Below are 26,832 nucleotides of genomic sequence, written 5' to 3'. Positions count from 1 at the left end.
CTGACCAAACCAAAATAGAGACATAAAAAGGATCTCTAAGGTCAGGGCGTGACAATTGGCACATGCTCTCTAGCCGACAGCTCACAGATACAGTGCTAGTATAGCCTACATGATGAGATTATTATGGACAAAAGAGTGAGATTATTTATTTGTCAAACGCAGCCAAGCATCGATGATAATTTCACCAGAATAATACCCTCAATATTTATGGGAAAGGAGTATCAAGCTCATCACCTTGCACTTTCACCAGCCTATGAAGTTCATCATCAGTTATTTAATCTGTATCCTAATAAACTGCATGCTTTCCTGACGAGTTGTAGTGGGAGGACCACACATGTCATCGTGCAAATTAAATTTTACTTTGATATGAAGGTTATTCTATTAATATGTGTGCATAAAAGCGTTTCCACCTAAACTTCTCACATAATTCATTTTACAGACACAAAAAGATCCCACCTTGTCTAGCGTATTTTGTTATGTTGACATTTGGAAAGTTTACTGACAAATTGTATGTTTCCGTCATAAACATTTCTATCCGACATGTACTTTACTCACGTTAAATGGTTGGAAGGAAATCTGGTTGTAAGTGTGGAAATATCATTACAAAAAAACAGGAAAATCACGTATTTAACTGCACTGCTCCTTGTGTGCTTTGTAAACTTTAACACGTGAAACAAAACATTGAATCATTTTGAGACAATAGGAAATATGTTGACTGCTATGTTAAACAATTGTAGTAATGGTTGCTTTGGTTGTCAACAGCCTTGTGGCTATTGTAGTCTTTTTACTGTAGAAAAACAAGATTCTCTAGGTTTAGGCAGGCAGCATGCGAGGGAGGGCTACCTGCGCAGGCGCCTAGACAGTCTGGAGCTGACCCATGGGTTGTATTCCCCTGCTCAGACTTTGCTGACGCATGCCAGATCTTATAACGCCTGGATAGGTATTTTACGTATCAGCTAACAACATCATATGTTATAGCAATCTGGTTCCCAACAGCACAGTCAACAATTGGTTGATGCATGCAACTTCCGAGCAGGGGAATACAACCATGGTCTCCTGAATATGAAACAAGGTACAAAAAAAAGTCCCAAACGTTTGAACTAGAACTAAATACTGTACATACAAAACAATTCCATCATATTCTTAGCAGTTTAAACACTGTATGACACACACTAGAAAACTGAACCGAGCACGCCCCCATTCTCATCGATAGGGCTGTAGTGGAGCAGGTTGAGAGCTTCAAGTTCCTTGGTGTCCACATCACCAACAAACTAACATGGTTCAAGCACACCAAGACAGTCGTGAAGAGGGCACAATAAAACCTATTCCCCCTCAGGAGACTGAAAATATTTGGCATGGGTCCTCAGATCCTCAAAAGGTTCAACAGCTGCACCATCGAGAGCATCGAGTTGCATCATTGCCTGGTATGGCAACTGCTCGGCCTCCGACCGCAAGGCACTACAGAGAGTAGTTCATACAGCCCAGTACATCACTGGGGCCAAGCTTCCTGCCATCCAGGACCTCTATACCAGGCGGTGTCAGAGGAAGGCCCGAAAAATTGTCAAAGACTCCAGCCACCCTAGTTATAGACTGTTCTCTCTGCTACTGCACGGTAAGCGGTACCAGAGCGCCAAGTCTAGGTCCAAGAGGCTCCTAAATAGCTTCCACCTTCAAGCCATAAGACTCCTGAACAGATAATCAAATGGCTACCCAGACTATTTGCATTGGAATGCTGCTGTTACACTCTGTTATTATCTATGCATAGTCACTTTAATAACTCTACCTACATGTACATATTATCTTAATTACCTCGACACCTGCCCCCGCACATTTTTTTTATTGATTTATTAATTTTTTTTATTTACCCCTTTTTCTCCCCAATTTCGTGGTATCCAATTGTTGTAGTAGCTACTATCTTGTCTCATCGCTACAACTCCGTACAGGCTCGGGAGAGACGAAGGTTGAAAGTCATGCGTCCTCCGATACACAACCCAACCAGCCGCACTGCTTCTTAACAAAGCGCGCATCCAACCCGGAAGCCAGACGCACCAATGTGTCGGAGGCTACACCGTGCACCTGGCAACCTTGGTTAGCGCGCACTGCGCCCGGCCTGCCACAGGAGTCGCTGGTGAGCGATGAGACAAGGACATCCCTACCGACCAAGCCCTCCCTAACCCGGACGACGCTAGGCCAATTGTGCGTCGCCCCACGGACCTCCCGGTCGCAACCGGTTACGACAGAGCCTGGGCGCGAACCCAGGGACTCTGATGGCACAGCTGGCTGTACAGCGCCACCCGGGAGGCTGCCCCCGCACATTGACATTGACTCTGTACCGGTACCCCCTGTATATAGCCCTGCTATTGTTATTTACTGCTGCTCTTTAATTATTTGTTATTCTTATTCTTACGGTTTTTATAGGTATTTTCTAAAAACTGCATTGTTGGTTAGGGGCTTGTAAGTAAGCATTTCACTGTAATACCTGTTGTATTTGGCGCACGTAACAAATACAATTTGATTTGATTTGAACACAATAGCCTGATGGAAATGGTAAGCAGCTTAAAAACAGCTCTTAGGGCTGAAACACTTGCTGAATTCCAAATTGACCCCTACTTCCTACTACCTATGCACTTCTGACTCTGTTTGCAAGGATTGGACAGATTAAATTAACATTCCACCTTGCCAATCAGAGGGCAAGATGCATCCATTACTTATACCCACCCAATGCTTAAAGATCTACATTAAGTCCTTAGGGAGTTTGTGTCTATATGTACAGTATGTGGTAGGAGCTAGGGGTCGACTTGGAACTGAGTCACTGGCCCGAGGACTCGTACCTCCCTCACTGATGCCTCAGGCAGTTTCACTGCTGGCCGAGGGGGGAGAGGGGTTGTCAGTCTCTGGGAGGGGGTCTGTGGGTTTCCGTCCTTCTGGGTCTCTGGTGCAGGGGCTGCCCATCATCTCCACACTGTTACAGTATACAGGGGAGCTGATCTCTGACGATCTGTCTCCTCCTGCCTTCTCAGATGTGGCCTGTAGGGCGGCCGCAGCGGAGAGTGGGAGGCTCATCATGTAGAGCATGCTGCCTAGCCGGCTCGAGACCTGGTGAGTGGGACAGAAAGAGCGATACCATGAGATATTCTAATAAGCAATGTGCTGATTTCATTATTACTCTTTTCCGAAAATGCTTGTGTGCTAGGTTATAGTAAATATAATCCATTGGAAATTAAATAGACAGCACTCCAGAAGATTTTGGTCTGCTGTCCGAATTTGTGAGACTAACTGTTTTTGATGGTTTGTATACCTGTGATCGTATCTTGAGTGCCGGGCCCAGCTTCAGTCCCATCGTGTCCAGTAGATGGTCTTCTGTCAGGAATGGCAATGTCTCTCCATCTATCATGTGGTCCTTGAACGTCTGCAGGGAATAATCAGGTATGATGAGGAGTAGTATAGTAATGCATATCCATAAAACAATTTCCTTAAAGACAGACACAGCAGTATGACAGCAATGCAACTTCCTGCTTACATAAATTATCAACAGAATTCAAATCTGCCAAGATGGCCTCTATATGCTCTCTTCCAAAGTTTGAATGCCTCAAGGTAGGGTGCAAATTGGAAAGAGTCAATGGTGGCAGTCCTGGCCAATTTGAATTCTGTTGCTGATTAACACTTAGTGTACACTTACACTTCAGTGTTGTGATGCAAAAATCCTAGCATAATGCTTGGCACATAGAATTAAAAAAGTATTGTCAGATATTATTCATCCTAATCAGACAGGTTTTTTACATGGACGATACATTGGAGATAATGTAAGACAAGTACTGGAAACAATAGAACACTATGAAATATCGGGGACACCAGGCCTGGTTTTCATAGCTGATTTTGAAAAGGCTTTTGATAAAGTACGACTGGAGTTTATATATAAATGCCTAGAATATTTAAATTTTGGGGAATCTCTTATAACATGGGTTAAGGTTATGTATAGTAAACCTAGATGTAAAATAGTAAATAATGGCTACATCTCAGAAAGTTTTAAACTATCTAGAGGAGTAAAACAAGGTTGTCCACTATCGGCATATCTATTTATTATTGCCATTGAAATGTTAGCTGTAAAGATTAGATCAAACAATAATATTAAGGGATTAGAAATCCGTGGCCTAAAAACTAAGATGTCATTGTACGCTGATGATTCATGTTTTCTTTTAAAACCACAATTGGAGTCTCTCCACGGCCTCTTAGAGGATCTAGATACTTTTGCTATCCTCTCTGGATTAAAACCAAATTATGATAAATGTACCATATTACGTATTGGATCACTAAAAAATGCACATTTTACATGACCATGTAGTTTACCAATTAAATGGTCTGACGGAGATGTGGACATACTCGGTATACAAATCCCAAAGGAATGAAATTCTCACTCCAATACATTTTTATAGAAAGTTAGCAAAAATAGATACGATCTTGCTACCATGGAAAGGAAAATACCTGTCTCTTTGTGGAAAAATCACCCTGATTAACTCCTTAGTCATATCACAGTTTACCTATTTGCTTATGGTTTTGCCTACACCTAGTGACCTGCTTTTTCAATTATATGAACAAAAAATATTCAATTTTATTTGGAACGGCAAACCAGATCAAATTAAAAGGGCCTATTTATATAACGAATATGAATTCGGTGGGCAGAAATTATTAAATATTAAAGCATTAGACCTCTCACTAAAGGCATCCGTCATACAAAAGTTATACTTAAATCCAAACTGGTTCTCTAGTCAATTGGTACGAATGTCTCATCCTATATTCAGGAAGGGCCTTTTCCCCTTTATTCAGATTACACCTGCTCACTTTCGGTTGTTTGAAAAGGAAATAATCTCCAAAATATCCTTATTTTTTAAACAAGCCTTAGAAAGTTGGTTGCAATTTCAGTTTAATCCACCTGAAAGGACGGAACAAATAGTTGTGGTTAAATTCAAATATACTAATTGATTAAAAAAACTGTATTTATCGAAGAAATGTAAAAAAAATGTATAATTTTAGTGAATGATATCATAAATAGGACTGGTGGAGTTATGTCACACATGCAGCAAACACAGCCATATGGAAATTTCTGCTCTACCCAAAATTACAACCAATTAATTGCAGCATTACCACAAAAATGGAAGAGGCAAGTAGAAGGGGAAAAAAGTAAGGAACTTGAATGTCGGCCCTGTATTAAAGAACATAAATGGTTAAAGAAAAGTGTGATAAATAAAAACATATACCAATTTCATTTAAGGACCAAAAAACTGACAGCTGTGCCATATAAATTGCAAAATAGTTGGGAAGAGATTTGATGTACCCATTCCATGGCACATGGTTTATGAATTGATACGCAAAACAACGCAGGATTCAAAACTTCAAATTTTTCAATATAAATTACTATACAAAATTCTTGCAACTAATAGAATGTTATATATATGGGGGATACAATCTTCCCAGCTCTGCATATTCTGCTGTGAGGAGGCAGAGTCATTAGATAATTTATTTTGGTTTTATCCATATGTAGCTCATTTTTGGTCACAGGTGCGGAAACTCTGGACAGAGGGGCGGCAGCTCCTGGCTGACTGGCAGATCTGGAAGAGTCTGGCTGACTGGCAGATCTGGAAGAGTCTGGCTGACTGGCAGATCTGGAAGAGTCTGGCTGACTGGCAGATCTGGAAGAGTCTGGCTGACTGGCAGATCTGGAAGAGTCTGGCTGACTGGCAGTTCTGGAAGAGTCTGGCTGACTGGCAGTTCTGGAAGAGTCTGGCTGACTGGCAGTTCTGGCTGCTCCATGCTGACTGGCGGCTCTGGCTGCTCCATGCTGACTGGCGGCTCTGGCTGCTCCATGCTGACTGGCGGCTCTGGCTGCTCCATGCTGACTGGCGGCTCTGGCTGCTCCATGCTGACTGGCGGCTCTGGCTGCTCCATGCTGACTGGCGGCTCTGGCTGCTCCATGCTGACTGGCGGCTCTGGCTGCTCCATGCTGACTGGCGGCTCTGGCTGCTCCATGCTGACTGGCGGCTCTGGCTGCTCCATGCTGACTGGCGGCCCTGGCTGCTCCATGCTGACTGGCGGCCCTGGCTGCTCCATGCTGACTGGCGGCCCTGGCTGCTCCATGCTGACTGGCGGCCCTGGCGGCTCCATGCAGACTGGCGGCTCTGGCGGCTCCATGCAGACTGGCAGCTCTGGCGGCTCCATGCAGACTGGCAGCTCTGGCGGCTCCATGCAGACTGGCAGCTCTGGCGGCTCCATGCAGACTGGCAGCTCTGGCGGCTCCATGCAGACTGGCAGCTCTGGCGGCTCCATGCAGACTGGCAGCTCTGGCGGCTCCATGCAGACTGGCAGCTCTGGCGGCTCCATGCAGACTGGCAGCTCTGGCGGCTCCATGCAGACTGGCAGCTCTGGCGGCTCCATGCAGACTGGCAGCTCTGGCGGCATCCTGCAGACTGGCAGCTCTGGCGGCATCCTGCAGACTGGCAGCTCTGGCGGCATCCTGCAGACTGGCAGCTCTGGCGGCATCCTGCAGACTGGCAGCTCTGGCGGCATCCTGCAGACTGGCAGCTCTGGCGGCATCCTGCAGACTGGCAGCTCTGGCGGCATCCTGCAGACTGGCGGCATCCTGCAGACTGGCAGCTCTGGCGGCATCCTGCAGACTGGCAGCTCCTTGCAGACTGGCAGCTCCTTGCAGACTGGCAGCTCCTTGCAGACTGGCAGCTCCTTGCAGACTGGCAGTTCTGAACAGGCGGGAGACTCCGGCAGCGCTGTAGAGGTGGAAAGCTCTGGCAGCACTAAACAGGCGGGAGACTCCGGCAGCGCTGGAGAGGAGGAAGGCTCCGGCAGCGCTGGACAGGCGAGGCGCACTGTAGGTCTGATGCGTGGTGCTGGCACTGGTGGTACTGGGCCGAGAACACGCACAGGAAGCCTGGTGCGGGTAGCTGCTACCGGAGGGCTGGGGTGTGGAGGTGGTACTGGAAAGACCGGACCGTGCAGGCGCACTGGAGCTCTTGAGCACCGAGCCTGCCCAACCTTACCTGGTTGAATGCTCACGGTCGCCCTGCCAGTGCGGCGAGGTGGAATAGCCCGCACTGGGCTATGCAGGCGAACCGGAGACACCGAGCGCAAGGCTGGTGCCATGTAAGCCGGCCCAAGGAGACGCACTGGAGACCAGCTGCGTAGAACCGGCTTCATGGCATTTGGCTCGATGCTCAATCTAGCCCGGCCGATACGCGGAGCTGGAATATACCGCACCGGGCTATGCACCCGCACTGGGGACACCGTGCGCACCACTGCATAACACGGTGCCTGCCCGGTCTCTCTAGCCCCCCGGAAAGCACAGGGAGTTTGCGCAGGTCTCCTACCTGGCATAGCCATACTCCCTGTGAGCCCCCCCCCCCAATACATTTTTGGGGCTGACTCTCGGGCTTCCTTCCGTGCAGCCGTGCTTGCTTCGCCAACTCCATTCTCCGATAACCTTCCGCGCACTGCTCCATCGAATCCCAGGCGGGCTCCGGCACTCTCCCTGGGTCGACCGCCCACCTGTCTATCTCCTCCCAAGAAGTATAGTCCATAATGTACTCCTCTTTGGGCTGCTCCTGTTGCCTCTTCTCCTGCTGCACCCTTGGGCGGCTACACTCCCCTGGTTTAGCCCAGGGTCCTCTCCCGTCGAGGATTTCCTCCCATGTCCAGAAATCCTTATTACGCATCTCCTCTTTGGGCTGCTCCTGCCTGTTGACACGCTGCTTGGTCCTTTTGTGGTGGGTGATTCTGTCACGGTTTTCTAGGTGAGAAAGAGAGTCGGACCAAAATGCGGCGTGTCGATTGCGATCCATGTTTAATAAGCAAACGTAAAACACGAATCGATACAAACACTACAAAACCAAGAACGTAATGAACGCAACGAAAACCGAAACAGCCCTATCTGGTGAACAACACAGAGACAGGAACAATCACCCACAAACACACAGTGAAAACCAGGCTACCTAAATATGGTTCCCAATCAGAGACAATGACTAACACCTGCCTCTGATTGAGAACCATATCAGGCCAGACATAGAAATAGACAAACTAGACAATGAAACATAGAATGCCCACTCAGCTCACACAATTATTTTGTGAAGCATAACAGCACAGTTGAAAAATATATGGCAAGTAGAAATCTGAAATGGATGATGTTGAGAGACAGATGGGAGGGGTTGAGTGGAGCTGAAGGGTGGGACTAATAACAAGATAAACAATGTAGGGCATAAGGGATCTGTAGAATGTATATAGGTTCGGAGCTTTTGTGAAATAGCATAGTTACAAATAGAAATCAAACTGGATGGACATCAGAAATAGAGGAAGGACTACGAACAAACAAGAGAGAACTATTGTAAAGTAGACTGTGTCTGTAGAATGTGTATAAGATGTAAGGATTGAAGGTAGAAGCAGAAGTGTTTATTAGTTTACTCCAATTGGGGGATCGGTGATAGGGTTTGCGGGGAATAATAATGAAGGTATATTCTTTAAAAAAGTATGTATGTCTATATAGGTATGTGTATGTATATATGTATATATATATATATATGCATGCGTATATGGATATATATATTTACCCCAAAAATATGGGGGATTGGAAATGATGCAGACAATTACATTGGAAGCAACATTCTTTCCAACAATATTAATTAAGCTGATCCACTAAACACTTAGTGTACAAAACATTAGGAACACCTTAATATTGAGTTGCTATGTCAGTCTATGTCATGGAAAGATGAGTGTATATTTGTAAGCACGAAATCACTTGTGTTTGATAATTATTAGGAAATGACACCAACCTGAGCATATTCAGAGCAGCTGGGCATGTTTTTGATGAAGATGTACACGTCATTCACTGTCCACTTCCTAAGGTCTTCAACAGAGGACATATCTTGTCCGTTAAGAAAGAGATTGGGTGGCCCTGATCAAAACAAAAGACAAAATGTGTTAGCACACATACGGCTCACATCTGTCACATCTGTCCTTGTTCGTATACATTATAGAAATCAAATCAAAGACAGCAGCATAACTCCTGAATGGTTTGATCAAAACAAGACTGTAGAAAGTAGACCCTCACCAGGAGGGAACATGTAAGGCATGCCTGGGATAGGTCCACTGGCGGAGGGATACTGGAACGCAGAGCATTGACTGGGCCTGTCTTTGTCGCTGGCGCCACTGTTGCAGTTGGTACCGTCAGGGCAGCCATCTTGACTGTTTATGCAGGCTTTTCGCAGGCCCTGAGCCGCCTCCTTGTAGCTCTTTCTGCCATTCGACGAGAGCTCTGTGTCCATTTTGGCTTGATGTTGTTTGCCGACTGCCTCCCCTCCCATGTCCATTTTCCCCTCTGCCTCTTTGTCATCTCCAGAGGCACCCCCGGGACTCTGCTCCACGCTCTTGTCCTCCGATTGGCCCTTGTGTCCAGACGCATGGCTCTCTGCACTCTTGTGATTAGTTGCCCTGCGACCAGCCCTGCGGCCCCTCTCCCTCTGCAGCGTGCTGATTGGTGGATAGGGGCTGGAGGACATCAGGAGGTTGTTGGCCTGCATTTCCTCCAGGGTGGTATGGTGGACAAAGAAGTCGTGGCCGTCTGGGAGGCGCTGGCGCCCCCGAAGTGCCATAGCGTTGGACTGGTACATCATGGGCGCATCCATACCCATCAGACCCTTCTGATGGGCGTTCTCCATCTCCTTCTGGTGGAGGATGGCATTCATCTCCATCCTGAAAAACAACCAATGTACACCAATCAGACACAATACATCAAGACATAACAAAATAAACCAGTTAGATATAACAATACACCAACAGGACATAACAATAAATGTTTCTAGGTCACATGGGCTCTGAATATGGGCTCTGTATATATTCAATCTGCCAACTGCTCTGTAACATAGTGCATAGAACAGACCCTTGGTATCAGGTTGAAGGGGGCTATAAAAGGAAGGCTGGGATATCCAAAGCCCTATAGTCCATGACGTGTACTTTGACAAGCCCCGTGACAAGCAGCTGCAGGTCAATGTCAGACAATACCTGGCGATATTCTGCTTGTGGATGAGCTCCTGTCGCCGGGCAACTGTCTCCATGGGCTCTGAGGGCATGAAACTGTAACCAACTCCAGGGAAGCCCCTGACAGAAATTCCAGGGTGTGGGGGCATGGGCGGACCCAGGTGACCCCCAATGTGCATCTGCCTGGCCTCGGAAGATACCATCTCCGAGGGTGGAACTAGCTCTCGTTCCATGAAGCGAGGCTCAAACTGGGTGGGCACCCCCTGTATCCTCTGCTGTCCTTGGGCCAGGATCTGAGGAGCCATGGCTATCTGGTTCCTCATCATCATCTCCTGCCTCTGACATAGCTCTGAAACGCAACACAGTAAACACAATGTTAGATGTGTTACAAGTCTACAGAACTAGGCCCGTACTGACTACTAAGTTTCTACTGACTATGTGACTTGACCAGGAAAAGCTCTGGGCCCCAGTAATTAACTTGGTTAAGGAAAAGTTCCTGACTCCAAGATTGTAAAGCATAAAAATATAGAGTGAATTTTCTAAGCAAGGCTAAGGATTTGCAAGCTAATACCTATGGCTTTAACTCAGCAGACTAACAAAGTCTTGAAGCATACAGATTTAAACCAGGTGGGTCAGCCTTACCTCCAGCAGACATGCCGTTGACCAGGCGGTACCAATGTTTCTCGTCCAGAGCCCCCTGCTCCCCCATCTCTGACATCTTCCTCAGCTGCTCCCTTGGGGTCATGACCCGACCTTTCTGTGGAACCGAGATGAAGAGATTAGTGTATAGATTAGTATATAAGACCAGTGTTTCTCAATCTGTGGCCCGTGGACCGGCACCTGTCTCTGGGATGTTGCTGACTGGATCTCGGCTTGGTTAGCTGACAGCAATTTAGTCTGTTTTCAAGTACTAGTTTACTAGGATACTACGTATCCCTGGTACAGGAAAGATCACATTTGCCCGGGAACAAAAACAGTTGAGTGGTGGTGAGCAGATTATTGTTTGCTCGGAGAGGGCAACCCTCTTTAAATGGCTTGTAATTTTCCTCTTTCACCACTAGGAGTCACCCATGACTTGTAAATTCAAAGGCCCTCAATGACGATGATGATGATACACAGTTAATACTGTATGTACGAATGTAGCCTCTTCGAGAACCAGGCTTCCCTAATCTGAAAGCCCAGTGAAGTCAAATGCCTTGATTGGGCAGTGCTCAAAATGTGTCTATTAGTGCCGTAGAAGCAAGAGTGCGAGAGGATGGACAAGAAATCACTGATTAACACCCTGTGAAAATTTGTTAATGTATGCCATGTTTGTGCTGACATTCAATTTCAATAAATCGCAGACTGTTGGCCACACTTGATACACTAAACTTATACCATAGCCCTTAGGTAGACACGCCATAACGTTGTTTTCTGTTCAAGCAGAGGAGTAGTAATGCATTCATCGACTCGGAAAACAGTGAACATAACAGTGAACATAACACGCAGCACCCCTTCTACGGGCATGTGGGGGGAGAGTTCTTAAAAATGTAACAGCCAATAAAAATGGAGCCACTGGAATCCAGCAGATGTTTTGGCTAATACAATATCCTCCAGGCCTCCAAAGGAGGCATGACAACAACGCGATTTGGAGGTATGGTTGCGCGAAACTAGCGCTAATGTAACTGAACAGATAGATATCAAACCTGGGTTGTTGGTCTCACACAAGACTGTGTTAGCCTAATGAGCAAAGCTATAGCCAACGAGGGATGCAGCATTAGTCCACATGTCTCAGAAAGATTAGGCTACTCATCAGTAATCACATGAGCGTTTGCCTGTTCGACAAACCCCTCCACTACACTATAACTATACTTATTAATAGGTTGAGCATGTAAACATAACTAGGCATTGCTAAGCATGTGTTCATCAATAGTATTTAAGGGAGAGAGCCACAGATGAAGTGTTCCTGTGGAGATTTAAAAACCGGTTGGCTGAATTTAAGTTGGCGGAGGGACCAAATCTATATAGAGGAATACTGTCTCAACATTCACCTCAGAACAGGAGAACTCCAGGAGAACTCCACAAATGGAAAATACTGTCTCCAGTACCTCCGTCTCACTTCTACAGTCATTGTAAACAAACAGACCATGTCATTATATTACACGCACACACAGTGCATATCATTGGCCGTCGCTGCAGATTGTCATTACACCCGATTGACTTAGACACCTCTGATTAGCCTCTTATGAATAAATCCCATTATTACATATTAGACAGAACAGGCAGTGCTTTAATCCAGGGATAATAATCCTGGGCCAGTATGGGCAGTAGATTTACACAACATTTGAGATATAGATTACAACACTAACTAAATGGGAGATGAAGGGAAATAGCAGAGGGCACTTAGAAATAAATGTGGTCATGGGGGAACTGAAATTACTAGGTGTCTCTCTTACTTTGTGTGTGGTATGTGTGTGTGTGTGCATGTCTCTATGTCTAGATACATATATAGTATACCCTCCAACCATACACCCTGAGTTTATTACCCCCTCTCCCCCCTCTCATCTGCGGCCATAAGGTCCAGCCTAACCCTAACCATTAGCAGTCCGTAGCCTTAGTCAATTGTGTACCGTATTACCCCACAGTCCCCTAAAGTTACCTCAGACACATCTAATCTGGGCTCCAGTAATCCTCCTGTTAGTCCCACCCAGTCTGCCAGGCCCAGAGAACATCTGCTGACCCGCGTGTCTTCCAACCCGGTCTGGGGGCTTTGGCAGGGCCAGCAGGATCCAACACCTTATCCTCCCCCTCTCTCCCCTACTATCCGATTAGCCTAAATCCTGGCTATACAGCATTTTTAAAGGGATGTGTTGGAGGTAATCCGGGCGTTTAGGAGTTTTACCCTCAGAAAACCTTGTCTGTAAGCACACTGGACAAAACACCCTGAGTGATAAACCTATTAGCCTCCATCAGCCCCTTGAGATGTCCTGAAAACACCTTGGGGGATAAACCTGTGAGAGAAACAGTTTATGGGGGAAATATCTGGCTGCAGAGTCACCCTGGTACCTGCCACCAATGGCACTCTACACACGACATTTTATCTTTCTTCTACTATACTAAGCAATTATACACAGGGGCGGATAGAGGTAAGAAGAGAGAACATTTAAAAAGATTAGATAAACCATACCAGATTACTGTAAAATGTGGTTCAAGGTTTTTTATGTCCTCCTTAGGTAGCCTGACTGTATATTTGCACAAGTCTTTACTTTGTGTATTAGGAGTTTGTGTGCCAAATGTCCCTATACAACCAAATATGGGTGTGAGAAAATCTGTTGCTTAATAGTGTCATTTTGCCTGTGTGAATGTCAATGTATGTTTGTCTATGCGTGTATAAATAAATGAAAACTCACCCAGTTAGTGACCAGACCAACTCTTCAAAACAACAAACAGACTAATGTACATTCAAGCCTGTCACACCTATCCTTACTGCACTACCAGTCAGAAGAGGAACGGAATCCTAGTCTTTGTGGTACAGAGTTCAACTGGAAAAACTACTTGTACTCGGTAATTAATCTTATACAGGAAGAGTAGAGTTTGCATGAATTTTAACCAAAAGTTTGGGGTAAGTCCGAAAGGCCTGGCCCCTATTGCAACACAGACAGTAAGAATTGCCTGATATCAAAGCAGCTACTACTGTACAACCTTCTGATTCAGTAAAATGCCTGTTTCATTTTGGTTCCAATGTCGGCAACACCAGGGTTGTGGGTTTGATTCCAGCACAGTAGCAGATGATCTTTAGCTTGAGTCCTAAATGGGTAACTTCTGACTAATGATACAATTAGTCAATCCTCATTTACTAACTAACTAACTAACTAACTAACTAACTAACTAACAAGTAATGAAGTAATGAATTATAAATACTCTCATTAATGTAATTGAGTAGCTTTTCCGAGTACTTGTACTTTTTCAGAGACTTTTTCAAAGTCAGTAATTTTACCTAAGTATATTTTTAATTAAGTATTGTACTTCGCTACCTTTTAAAACCATCCACTACAGATTACAATTTTGTAAGCTATCCATAATAGTAGTCTACGGAAAGTTCTGTGGGCGGCATCACTCGCAAACAGGCCAATCAAATCAAGCTGTCCACCCAAAAAAAAAACTTTGTGAGAGAGATGCGTCGGGAAAGGTTTTTCATCAAAGCGGTGTGTCTGAAAAACAATTGAGACGGAGGAGACTGAAGAGTCAGGAAACAATCGAGACACAGACCCAGGACTTTTCTCAATTAGAAACTCCTGCATCCTCTCCTTCGTCCTCACTTGCCTCGTTTTGACAAAGGTCAAAGGTAATCGAGGAAAGGTTGCGTGGAGAGGGAAAGTTGCTGAAAATGCGCTGGTATGAAATTAGACTCTACTTCTCCAATCGCGTGTTATCTGGCAAATTACGTTTACAGGGTGGAATCTCAAAATAAATGTATAAAGTCATTTTTTTTAAAGTTATGGATGAAAAAGATAAGTAGTATATCATCATTGTTCAATGTTGGCATGCCTTTCTCCTTCCTGAAAACAATAGCTGATTCAAAGAGTGCGTGACAGATTTCAAAACTCTTCTGCGAAGGACTCTGCGAAGGTAGGATACACTTGTGCTTTCTTGCCAAAAGGAGGCTATTGAGGACTTTCTTCTTCTTCTTCTTCTTCTTCTTCTTCTTCTTCGGGGTTTAAAGGCAGTTGTCATTCAATATGTTGCATCACTGTCCCCAACTGGACTTTAGTATAAATCCATTATACCTTGTGATACAAAATGGGGTAAAAAACACTCTTCCAACTAACCCTAAACTCATTAAAAACCATTAAAATCCCACTACTTTGACCATATCTGCTCCTGCTCCTGCTCCTGCTCCTGCACCATGATAATGGTCAATGGCCTGGGACGACGGAACACCACCACTCAACACAACCTGTAACTCTTCTGAAGTCAAATCTCGTACATCCAAGTACATCTCTGCAGCTGCCACCACAGCATCTATATTCTGGGATTTACTTTCCATTTATGCAGCAATGTTGATAGCCATTGCTATGAATACTAAGAAGCCAACCTCTGTGGTGGCACAGATCTTCAACTCACAGGGATCCTCTCAGGATCCCTCACCCTTGACCCATCCTCCTCTACCATCTTCACTGCCTCAGCATATGACACCTTCCTTCTGCACTACTCTGATTCTGGTGACAACAACACCTGCCTCCCTCACACCGGACACTTCCGATCCTCAGAAACATGGGCACACCTACAGTACTTTCCCACCCGACCTGATACCACATATGAATCAGCCAAAATATCCACTATCTCTAAGAATCTCACTCTCACTTGACCAAACTCATCTTTATCATAACCATGTCCATCGATGCAAGGCTCGGGCTCCAAGCTCCTCACCACAAATTCCACTTCACTTAAATCTCCCTCATTCACTTCCATTTCACCTCCAAAGCTCGGTCTGGCGGACATCTCACTCTTTTTGTACTTGACCCCAGTCTGCTTCGACACACCATGTCCTTTTAAATCTTCATCAAATTCAGATTCAATCTCTGCTTTCAACCTTAACTTTCAACCTCTGCTCATTCTCTTCTTCCTATTTTTTCTCCTCCATTACTCCACTGAAATCAACCTTTCCGTGTCCCTGTCCAAATATTACTCTTCTCCCGTCCTTCATGGAGTCGTGGCTGCCAACGAGACATTCAAAACTGTAATATCTCATGCTTCACGGCGTCGTGGCTGAACAAAGACACTATGAACATACAGCTGGCTGGTTATACACTGTACCGGCAGTATAGAACAGTGGCATCTGGTAAGACAAGGGGCGGCGGACTATGTATATTTGTAAATAACAGCTGGTGCACGATATCGAAGGAAGTCTCGAGCTATTGCTTGCCTGAGGTAGAGTATAGAAGGTTGCAAGTTCAAACCCCCGAGCTGACAAGGTACAAATCTGTCGTTCTGCCCCTGACTTGCCTAGTTAAATAAAAATATATAAAAAATACTGCATTGAATGAGCTGTATTCCACCATAAGCAAACAAGAAAACGCTCACCCAGAGGTGGCGCTCCTAGTATCCGGGGACTTTAATGCAGGGAAACTTAAATTCGTTTTACAAAATTTCTACCAGCATGTTAAATGTGCAGCAAGAGGGAAAACAACTCTGGACCACCTTTACTCCACACACAGAGACGCATACAAAGTTCTCCCTCACCCTCCATTTGGCAAATCTGACCATAATGCTATCCTCCGGAAGCACCAGTGACTCGATCAATAAAAAAGTGGTCAGATGAAGCAGATGCTAAGCTACAGGACTGTTTTGCTAGCACAGATTGGAATATATTCCGGGATTCCTCCGATGGCATTGAGGAGTACACCACATCAGTCATTGGCTTCATCAATATGAGCATCGATGACGTCATCCTCACAGTGACCGTACTTTACATACCCCAACCAGAAGCCACTCTAAACCAGAAGCTTATAAGAAATCCCGCTATGCCCTCCGACAAACCATCAAGCAGGCAATGTGTCAATACAGGACTAAGATCGGATCGCACTACACCGGCTCTGAAGCTTGTCAGATGTGGCAGGGCTTGCAAACCATTACAGACTAGAAAGGGAAGCACAGCCAAGAGCTGCCCAGTGACACGAGCCTACCAAACGAGCTAAACTACTTCTATGCTACCGCACAGCAAGCAGTACCAGTGTGCCAAGTCTTGGTCCAAGAGGCTTCTAAACAGCTTCTACCCCTAAGCCATAAGACTCCTGTACATCTAATCAAATGGCTACCCAGACTATTTTGCATTACCCCCCCCCCCCCCCCCCCCCCCCCCTTTACACTGCTGCTACTCTTTGTTGTTATCATCTATGCAAGGTCACTTTAATAACTCTACCTACCTGTACATATTACTTCAACTAACCGGTGCCCCAGCATATTGACTCTGTACCAGTACTCTTATCCGTATTTGTTTTGACTGCATTGTTGGTTAGGGGTTCGTAAGTAAGTATTTCACTGTAAGGTCTACTACACCTGTTGTATTCGGCGCATGTGACTAATACAATTTTATTTTATTTTATTTGCTAGCGGCCCGGTGTCATCTTGGCACAACTCCAGCATGGGAGCATAAGCAGTGGCATAACTCCAGCATGGGAGCATAAGCAGTGGCATAACTCCAGCATGGGAGCATAAGCAGTGGCATAACTCTCGTCTCGACTTCTTGTCAATTAACATACTCGCGTATCGGTTTCCGGGTCATGGAGGAGAGAGGGTTGAGGAAATTCCCCAAACAAGAAAATCCCCAGTGTCTGCATCTTCTGCATCTACCAGAATCCCTGGTAGTGTTGTCAATTTAGCCACTTGTCATTCTATTTAGCAAGTTTTCAGACCCATCCAGCAACTTTAATTGTTAAAAGAGGCTAGCCACAAATTCTGCTACTTTTCGGGCTGCATTCGGGGAGTTTTTCCACCTAGTTTCTACAGTTTTGATAGCATTTAGTGACTTTTCCAACTCAATTTTGCTGCAAACAAGAGTTGAAGAAGCTGTCTGTGCAACAGACAGACAGAGACGCAGAAGGGAAGGGGGTGTGTGGCGGGAGAGGAGGCAAAATCGCTACGTTGGGGACAGCAGCTATGCCGCAGCAAGGCAAATTGGTGATGTGACGTTGTCGCCGCAATGGCAAAACATCAATTAGCTTCTTCTAGCGACAAATCAAGGAGCCAATAGCTTTTCTCACTGAAAAATAGCTGGCAACACTGATTCCTGGCCGCATTTCAGTGACTGGCTCTCCTTCAAGCATAGGAGAGGTGACAGTGTAATCATGCAATGCAAGCTGCTTAGGGACAGTTTCAAATTAAAGACAGTCCAATCAAGATGCATTTTTTTAATCACTTCCCCAACATAAAAAATACTTTACTGAAAAAAAGCACACCCTCCACACTCAGAATGAACTCAAAATAATGTTTACGACAACAAATAACAACAACTGTTGTTTAGAACCTATGTTTAGAAAAGTGGTAATTGACTTTACCACTTCAGCATGCTTTTGTGGCACAGTTGATGCCATGCAGGGCTATGGGCCAGAAGGTTGATGGTTCGCCGACCACCACAGACGAGCTCACTCTCACTGCTTCTTTCATTAGGCCCACACTACGATTAGAGCCAGCTGCAGACAATGATCAGCTTAGGGGAAATCAGATTTTCAACATTTTGATGCCATATTTTTAATTCTATTAATGATATGCAACAGATTTTCCACACAGCTAATGAACAAAGGGTACTGTATGGTTTGCGTTTTCTACACCACAATAAATAGACTATGTCAACCTCCCTACCCTGTAGGCCTATCCAGCATTAAGGCATGGGTTAACAATCTCTGAAGGTCATTCAACTTTTTGGTGTTTTTTAACAGATGTCTCTTTCCATTCGTCAACTGGCCTCTGCACAGTTTGGATTGATTGATTGTATTAGTCAGGAAAAAAAACATATATATATATATATATATATATATATATATACACAGAGTACAAAGAATTTAAAAAGTGACCGGGATTGCACAATGAAGTTGAGGTCTTATTTCCATTGTGGTCCTTATTTTTACATTGATACATTACATAGATACAGACAAAAAAGGTTGTACCGTTCACACATTAGCCAGCTTTTGACATTTTTTTTTTAAGTAGTTAGGGTATATATGGCTTTTGAGTTGCTGTGGTGGTTTGTTCCACTCAACAGCACATGTATATAAAAATTTGTTCTTACCAGATAGACTCATATTTCAAATGGAATATTCGAGTCTCTGGCTCTAGTTTTATGCTGGTGGACATCTCTATCAAATGAAAGATAGTTGGATTGGTACCTGGGGGCTAAATCCTTGATAATTCTGTGGACCAGGCCAAGTTGAATTAATACTACTCCACAGATGCTCGACCCCCAGATGAGTATGAGGTGGGAGTACAATTCTTACAAGCTTGTTTTAGCTGGTCTGTAGGTTCTTTTTTTAGATGTTTGGGGCTGCTGGTTAACCATGATGTGCAACCATAATCAAAGTGACACTGGACACTCGCACTTGCCAGAATCTTTAAGGCAGGGAACATCAACTAGATTCAGCTGTGGACCAATTTTTTCTCGAACAGATGGCCAGGGAGCTGGAACCCCGCTTTAGGGTGTCTATAGCCAGGTTTCCATCCAATTCACGAGAATATAAAAAAAATCTGCATGAAAACAATATGTGCATTTGCCCATCACTGTTGTGTTTTCATCAAATTGGCTTGTTGCGCATAAAAGTCTGCAAGTAAATAAGCACTGCACATAAAAATTACTTTTGTGGTTAAATTCCCATGTACTGAATAAAAAATAGAAATTAAATGGGTTTAAATCACATTTTCAGCTCTAGGCCTACTGGTGTTTTTGTCACAAGAAAACATGTGCCTACTCTGGTATTTGGCAAATGTGCTCTAGCCAACAGCTAGCAGATACATTGCGGGTATAGCCTACATGATTTATTATGGACAAAAGTGCAAAAGACACATTTTTATTTGTCGAACGGCAGCCAAGCATCGATCATCATATCACCAGAATAAGACACTAAATATTTCTTGATAGAAGCATCAAGCTCATCACCGTGCACTTTCACCACCTTGTGAAATTCATCATAATTTATTTCATCTCGTGACTTCAATATGATGGTTATTATATCAATATTTTCGCATAAAAAAACATTTTCAGCGCTATTTCTCGCATAATTAATTTTACAGACACAAAATGATCCCACCTTGTCTAGCATATTTTGTTTTGTCGACATTTGGAAAGTTTACCAACTTTCCTGTACTTCACTTGCATAAAAAGGTTGAATGGGAACCTGGTTAATGTCAAGCCAGTTTGAGTATGTTGGAATTATATTTTGGACGAATGTGTGACGGGTTGTGTTTAACGTTGTCAATAAAGCGGTGAATTGGGAGCTTTAACAGTGTGCGGTCCTTCTTGTTCTATACTGGTTGTGTTAATGCCACATGCAAAACGTAATACATTTCTTTTTTACAATGACAAATATTTAGGCTATATTGAAGCGTTAGGTACTAGGTGCGCGAGGAATTAGCCACTGGATTGGAGACAAGCAGAGGACACGTTAAGCCTGCTGGGAGCATACGTGGCCACATTATTACAGGATGACTTGGGATAATGATGATCCGTAACATACAGCACATCTCAGTATCAGAAGTAAAAACAGAAGTACAGCCAGACTGAACTGCTACTGTGCCTTTTTGGACCTTATAAACTGCTGAGAGTGGACCCACAACTGATCCAAATGTAATCAAACATTGAAATCATAGGGCTTTTGCACAGTTATTCAAATTACATTTTCACTGCAGCCTAGAGTTGAATTTTGGACTTGAAAACAATAACGCAATTAGTCATTGCATTGTAGGCTAATCTCGATAGTGTCACTGTTTTGTCCCTAAACAATAGGGGAGCTTTTTGAGCTGTCTCATGTCTTCACTGTTCTTTCATGTGCAATGATGAACCTGGCCTCTCTGCTGCCTATCAGCTATTGCTATTTTGTTGTTTTGGATTCATGTTGAAAATTTATGCATCTTTCAATTTTATGTGCAGTATGATTGCTAGTTAGCCTATTTAAGATCTGGACAAATGATCCACTTCGCCCTATTGTCACTATGAATTGTGGATAGAGGGCAGAATAGAAAGACTGGTAGACTATAGTATATTGTTGACCTGTGGTATAGTCAAAGTTAGCACATGGAAAAGCGTAGTGCATACGGGAAGTATCAAAACACCTCGATATAGGGGAGATGTATGCAAGCGGTTTAGGAAATTTGGCTAGATGGAGTAACTTTAAACGGGATAAAAAATGCACTACCCTCCCGTGTGCCCAATAAAAGAACACACAACCCTCCCGAAAGCAAAAACAAAAAGTTAGTCAACCCTACCCTTACCCACCATGGCGGAGGTGACTTCATACAAAAACTCTTGTCTCGAACTTGTGGAAATATGTTGAGGTAAAATGTTGCACTGGATGTCTTTAACGGCTAGTAGCCTTCATGTCTAGCATGCTAATGTTAGCTAACTATCCTTGCAACTAAGTTAGCTAGCTACATAATAGCCGTTATTGTGGCTAGCGTTATCTGGGCTAGCTAAGAACATTAGCTAGGCTAATGCTAGTAAGGCTAATGCTAGTTAGGCTAATGCTAGTTAGGCTAATGCTAGTTAGGCTAATGCTAGTTAGGCTAATGCTAGCTTGCTAATGCTAGCTTGCATGGTCATGACACAGTATTTAGAGAGACCTGGCTAGGATTTTTAGCTATGTACTTTCTCCATGTAAATTAGGAATTCACCTAAAAGCCAGTATCAGATAGAAAGGGAAAAATTGTGTTCTTGTATAAAATTGTATTCGACTTTGAAGAATCTCAAATATAAAATAGATTTGGATTTGTTTAACACTTTTTTGTTTACTACATGATTCCATATGTGTTACTTCATAGTTTTGATGTCTTCACTACTCTTCTGCAATGTAGAAAATTGTAAACAATAAAGCAAAACCCTTGAATGAGTAGGTATGTCCAAACTTTTGACTGGTACTATATATTTTTTCACTTTTACTTACTTAGCTAGCGTCGAATGCAGCTAGCTAGTTTAGCCTAGTCAAACACCCAGCTCAAACAGAGAGGGGTGTCATGTTAGCTAGGTGGCTTTCCAACAATGGAACTTTGGTTTTATTAATTTATTGCCACCGGAGCCCGATGGTGTAACTGCTAAACTGCTTGCTGCTGACTGTTCATGATTGTAGAGGGTTTACTAACACGTTAGTTCGAGTAGCTTTGTTTAAATGTTTTATTTAACATCTTATTTTTCTCATTGAGATGAAATCTGTTTTTCAAGAGACACCTGGTCCAACAGCAGCAGGGGAAACAACTTTCATACACTAACACAACATTGAACAAAATTATAGACACATACAGTACAACAATTACATATTACGTAAAGAAACACAAATTTCATAACTAAAAAACAGCTCTCCTAAAGACAATTACACTCTTCTATGATATTTACATCGACCAAGTGTTTAAACTCCACCAACATGACTAGATCATCAAATTTTAAAATGTTCAGGAGAGAATTCCAGGACCACGGAGCTGAGTAACTAAAATTATTTCTAACTTGTCCTGTTCTAATTCTTGGTATTGTTAAAAGCAAATAAGAATGGGGGTCTTAATGACCGTTCCACAGGTGCATGTTCATTAATTGTTTATAGTTCATTGAACAAGCATGGGAAACAGTGTTCAAACCCTTTACAAGGAAGATCTGTGAAGTTATTTGGATTTTTATGAATTATCGTTGAAAGACAGGGTCCTAAAAAAGGGACGTTTCTTTTTTTGCTGAGTTTATATAACATCACTAAAATCTAAAGCCGCCAGTAATGTATATCGAACCAGCTCCTTCCTGGCTTCCAGAGAGAAATAAGCTTTATGCCGGTAATAAATACACATTTTCAGCTTGAGCTTCCTTATCAAGTTCTCCACATGAACAGTGAAGCTCAGCTTGTCATCCACCCTCACTCCCAAATATTTGTACACTTTGACTTGCTCTATGGTATGTCCATCCAATGTAGCAATGACATGACTAGTAACATGCCTGACATTTGAAATTACTGTGCATTTTGTTTTACCCGAATTCAGAACTAAAGCATGACCAGTTATACCACAACATTTGAACCTTTGTACCAACACAGCATGGTCCACGATGTCAAATGGCTTTGACAAATCAATAATGTCAGACACACAATGTAACTTCTTGTCAAGAGCACAGTGAATGTCATTTAAAACCTTCAATGTTGCTGAAACAGTGCTGTGGCCAGACCTAAAACCCGATTGCATTCCATTTAAGATGTTGTCTTCTTGGAGGTAGACCTTCAGCTGCCTACTAACTAAGGACTCCAGTAACTTAGACAGTACAGACAGTTTTGATATGGGTCGATAGTTGTCAAGTAGCGAAGGATCTCCACCTTTCAGGAGAGGCCGTACAAAAGCAGATTTCCTTAACTTTGGGATTTCCTTAACGTCAAGTGTGAGGTTAAAAATACATGTTAAATACATGTTGACTATGATGTGACAACGATGTAGGCTGTGTGTAGCGGTTAGCAGTCATGATATGAAGGTTTGGCTTGGAATGATTTTTTCCACAAGCGAAGGGAAAGGGTGAGAGGAGAATAGCACGTAGATAGATGCGAGAGGGAATTATATATTGTGGCAGACCAGGTGGTTTGGTCAAGACGTTTACACAGATCAGACACGGACAGAATTGCATTAGCTCGGTTTCAATGGTGTTTATTTAAATAACAAACAAAGAAAAAAGAATAAGGAGACCTCCCCCGGGATACCGTCTTCTGGGCTCCGGGGTCTTGCTGTATCCTATGGGGAACAAAACTGAGATCCCTGGTACTGAGCACTACTATATAGGAATTAACCTCCTATCCCCCAGTCCCCACTCCCGTGTGCTGCCCTTTGGGCAGCTTTATGGGACTCGTCCAGCTGGTGAGCAATCAGCCTCTTGATTACTCACCAACCACAATCAGTCCCAATTAGTCCTGGCCTGAGATCCCGTTGAGACCTGACACGTTCAGCAGAGGGTGCCATCGCCGCGTGATGTATACCTCGTCTGTCACCAGGTCTCGACAAGTCTCCCCCGGTGGCAAACCTGCTGTACCCCACAATATACAACGAGCTGCTTGTATGTGGCTGCTTTTAAAGTGTACTATGTTTGCGTGTAATCAGGGGTGTATTCATTGCACCGATTCAGTTGAAAAACGTAACAAAACAGGGATAAATATACCTGACTTTGTCCAATAGAAACTCGAGTTTGCAACTGTTGGAATAATGATTACACCCTAGATCAGCTGGATGCAGGCAAGAGTGTGCAAGGCGGTATTGAATGTGTCACTGTCTGTCACCTTGATTACTCAAAATTCTCTTGACCTGTGCACCTACAGTACGTCGTAAACTTTCATTCATAAGCTAGGTTGTAACAACCTCATTATTGGTACAGAGAAAAATTTGCGTATCATGTAGTAGCCTAAAACTATCGATGTTACATTGAGCTGGGTGAATGTAATATGAATGAAATAGAAAAGGCCATGCTCATGTAAAAAAATTACCATCCTCCCTCATCTTAAACGACTGTGACCACCACTGAAAACAAGTATGGAAAGTCTGTGTTTGGGTGGGTTATTGTAATGTCAGTGATATGATGAACTAAGTTGCCACAAAGCAGAATTTTCAGAAATACTCATTGTGTATTTGCCACTATACAGGTTAACATAATGTATAGACGAGACAGAGCAACAGAGGGAGTATTTATCTGATGAAGATGATTTCTTCTCATAACTGATGCCCAAAAGGTCACAAGGTAAAGGGGACCTTGATGGGTACCTTTCCTGTGTGTCAGACAAGATGGACTTGCTTCATTCCTTTCCATACATAAAAAGCTGTCTCTCAAACTGAGCACAGGCCTGCCTGCCTCTGCCACCTGTGAGAATCTTTTTAGCTGTGCTGGACGGCAAAGCTGCAAAGCGAGCCAGGATAGACTTTATTCTCTTTGAAAATCAGCGCCTGCTGAAACTGAACAGTAAGCTCAGAGAGAAGTGAAGGCAGTAGAACATAACTCCTTTGTTTTTGCTGAAGGAACACTACATAACCTAATGTATTCTGTACATGAAGCCTATAGTTTATCAATCTATTGCAACATCTATAGCGGTGTCTTAAAGGTTTTCTCATTCATGTGTAACAATGTTCAGGTACCCTTAGGGAAATTAGCTAATTATCAAGGTCAGTGTTTTATTTTAAAAGTAACTCAATTGCTTTTTACTCTGAGTACTTTTTAAATAAGCTACTTTTGACTTTAACTTGAGTGTAGTAGTTTTACTTCTACTTGAGTAAAATGTCATTATAGTAACAATACTTCTACTTGAGTAGGATATTTTAGTACTTTTTATATCTCTGCTAACTAAGCACCTAGCTGATTCTATGGTATATTTGAAATCAGGCCACTTTACCCAGTAGCCAATCACAGTAATGCCATTCAATTGGATGAACACTTACCTTTTTAAAACCTTAGAAAGCTTGAGGTTTCAAACAGTGAGATTTAGGAGTCTCCCCATCCAATCTGGCATATTTCCACACAACAAGTGGGATTTTGGCATGCATGTGACAAGTGGAAGCCATACTGCATCTAAGCCTAGAGCTCTGGGTGCCTGAACTTGCGGCTGCCCGGGCTAATCTCATTACAAGAATGAGCTAAGGGAAAATTGCTGACGACTTACATGAAGCCTTGCATTTGGGGAGGTCATATCAGACAAGACAGAAGAATTGTCTGAAACGTTTTAATCCCTCTAAGTGACAAACAAGTGCTAGACGTACTTTTGCTGAGACCGTAAATATCTTGTAATTATGTTTGAATGAACCTGAGCCATTTTGATATCAATTAGCTTTAGATTTTAATTCGATTTGGATTTAGTTAGATTTTTATTTAGATTTAACACGTGAGAGTATTGGGTAGGTTTGAGAAATAAAGTTTCACATTTTTTGAAAATGTTTGAAAGTGTCGGAGCTACAGACAGGTGCATAGTTCAAAGCATCATTACCTAAATATTTTACAGAAATCAAATAAATGAACTAAACAGGCAACAAGTTAAAGGGATAGTTCAGAGAATTTGTCATTTTGATATTTATTTTCTTACTTTGAAAGCAGTCTACAGACAAGGAGTGACTGCAATCCACACTTTTTTTTGTTACCCACGCTTAGACTAGCCATTGTCAACAAATGCTAAAGCTAGATATTTTGGACCCAAACCCCATGTATTTTGATAAATCGCTGAACTATCCCTTTAAGGATAACATTTCGGGGATACAAAGTTGATGTAGACATTTGACCATGTCTATTTTCTGAAATGCATACAATTTGAAATACGTAGAGTCAACGTAGATAGAATCAATATACTGTGTGTATGTATATATATATATATATATATATATATATATATATATATATATATATATATATATATATATATTGTTTTAATGGTATTTGCTGCTCTTTACATGATGAAATGCTATAAAATCTTATTTCAAAGTGTTTAGCTCTTGCAACACATTAGAATGAATGAATGAGAGAGTAGAATAGAGAGAAGCAGGATTGAAGAGTAACAGAGAGAAAGGGGACACAAAGAGAGGTTCAATTAACTCACCTTCAAGTTCCTACCAATGAGAAGAGCTTGTGACTGGCTTGTCCCAACGAAGTAGACCGAACGAGAAGGTAATCTCTTTACAATAAAAAGCAGTACAAAACCTTAAAGCTACACTCGATCTTCAGGTTAGGAGTTCACAATATCTGATGGTGACAGACACCTTAGTGCCTTGGTATAGTAGCCTAGCTAGACACCTCTGAAAAGTTAAGTGACAACTCAAACTGATCAGCCAATCAGCCACACCCTTGTTCTGTGTCAATAGCTAACGACTAACTAAAGGCCTTAACCAAAAAATAACTTTAAATACCGCTTCGCCTCATCTCCATTAGTCTGGCTTTATTTCCAGTGTTAAGCCCCCCCCCCCCCCTTTACTGAAATCGAGGTGATCTTCTCGTCCAACTACGCACCGGCTGGACCAGGCGCTACACAGTAATTACTCCCAGGAGTTCTGCCTTAAGCGTTGGGCAGCTAAACCTCTTTTAACATTTACCCCACTAAGCCCTTGTTAGCACTTTAGGCCGCAGTTAAGACACCTAAA

The 26,832-nt window shown here is 43.2% G+C and overlaps 1 protein-coding gene across 1 annotated transcript; it reads right to left on the bottom strand.

The window, feature by feature from the left end:
* Positions 1-2,593: 2,593 nt before the first annotated feature.
* On the bottom strand, positions 2,594-26,602 carry LOC139387231 (sterile alpha motif domain-containing protein 7-like). Its single transcript, XM_071133333.1, has 7 exons — positions 26,295-26,602; positions 10,675-10,789; positions 10,057-10,381; positions 9,107-9,747; positions 8,829-8,950; positions 3,299-3,409; positions 2,594-3,096 (listed from the first exon to the last, which is right to left on the bottom strand). The coding sequence occupies exons 2-7, from the start codon at positions 10,775-10,777 to the stop codon at positions 2,848-2,850; spliced, it is 1,551 nt and encodes a 516-aa protein (XP_070989434.1). The 5' UTR covers positions 10,778-10,789; positions 26,295-26,602; the 3' UTR covers positions 2,594-2,847.
* Between the last annotated feature and the right edge of the window lie 230 nt (positions 26,603-26,832).

The sequence above is a fragment of the Oncorhynchus clarkii genome, chromosome 28 (assembly GCF_045791955.1).
Source record: "Oncorhynchus clarkii lewisi isolate Uvic-CL-2024 chromosome 28, UVic_Ocla_1.0, whole genome shotgun sequence".
In the NCBI taxonomy this organism is placed as follows: domain Eukaryota; kingdom Metazoa; phylum Chordata; class Actinopteri; order Salmoniformes; family Salmonidae; genus Oncorhynchus; species Oncorhynchus clarkii.
This window is presented reverse-complemented; position numbering and strand designations above follow the sequence as displayed.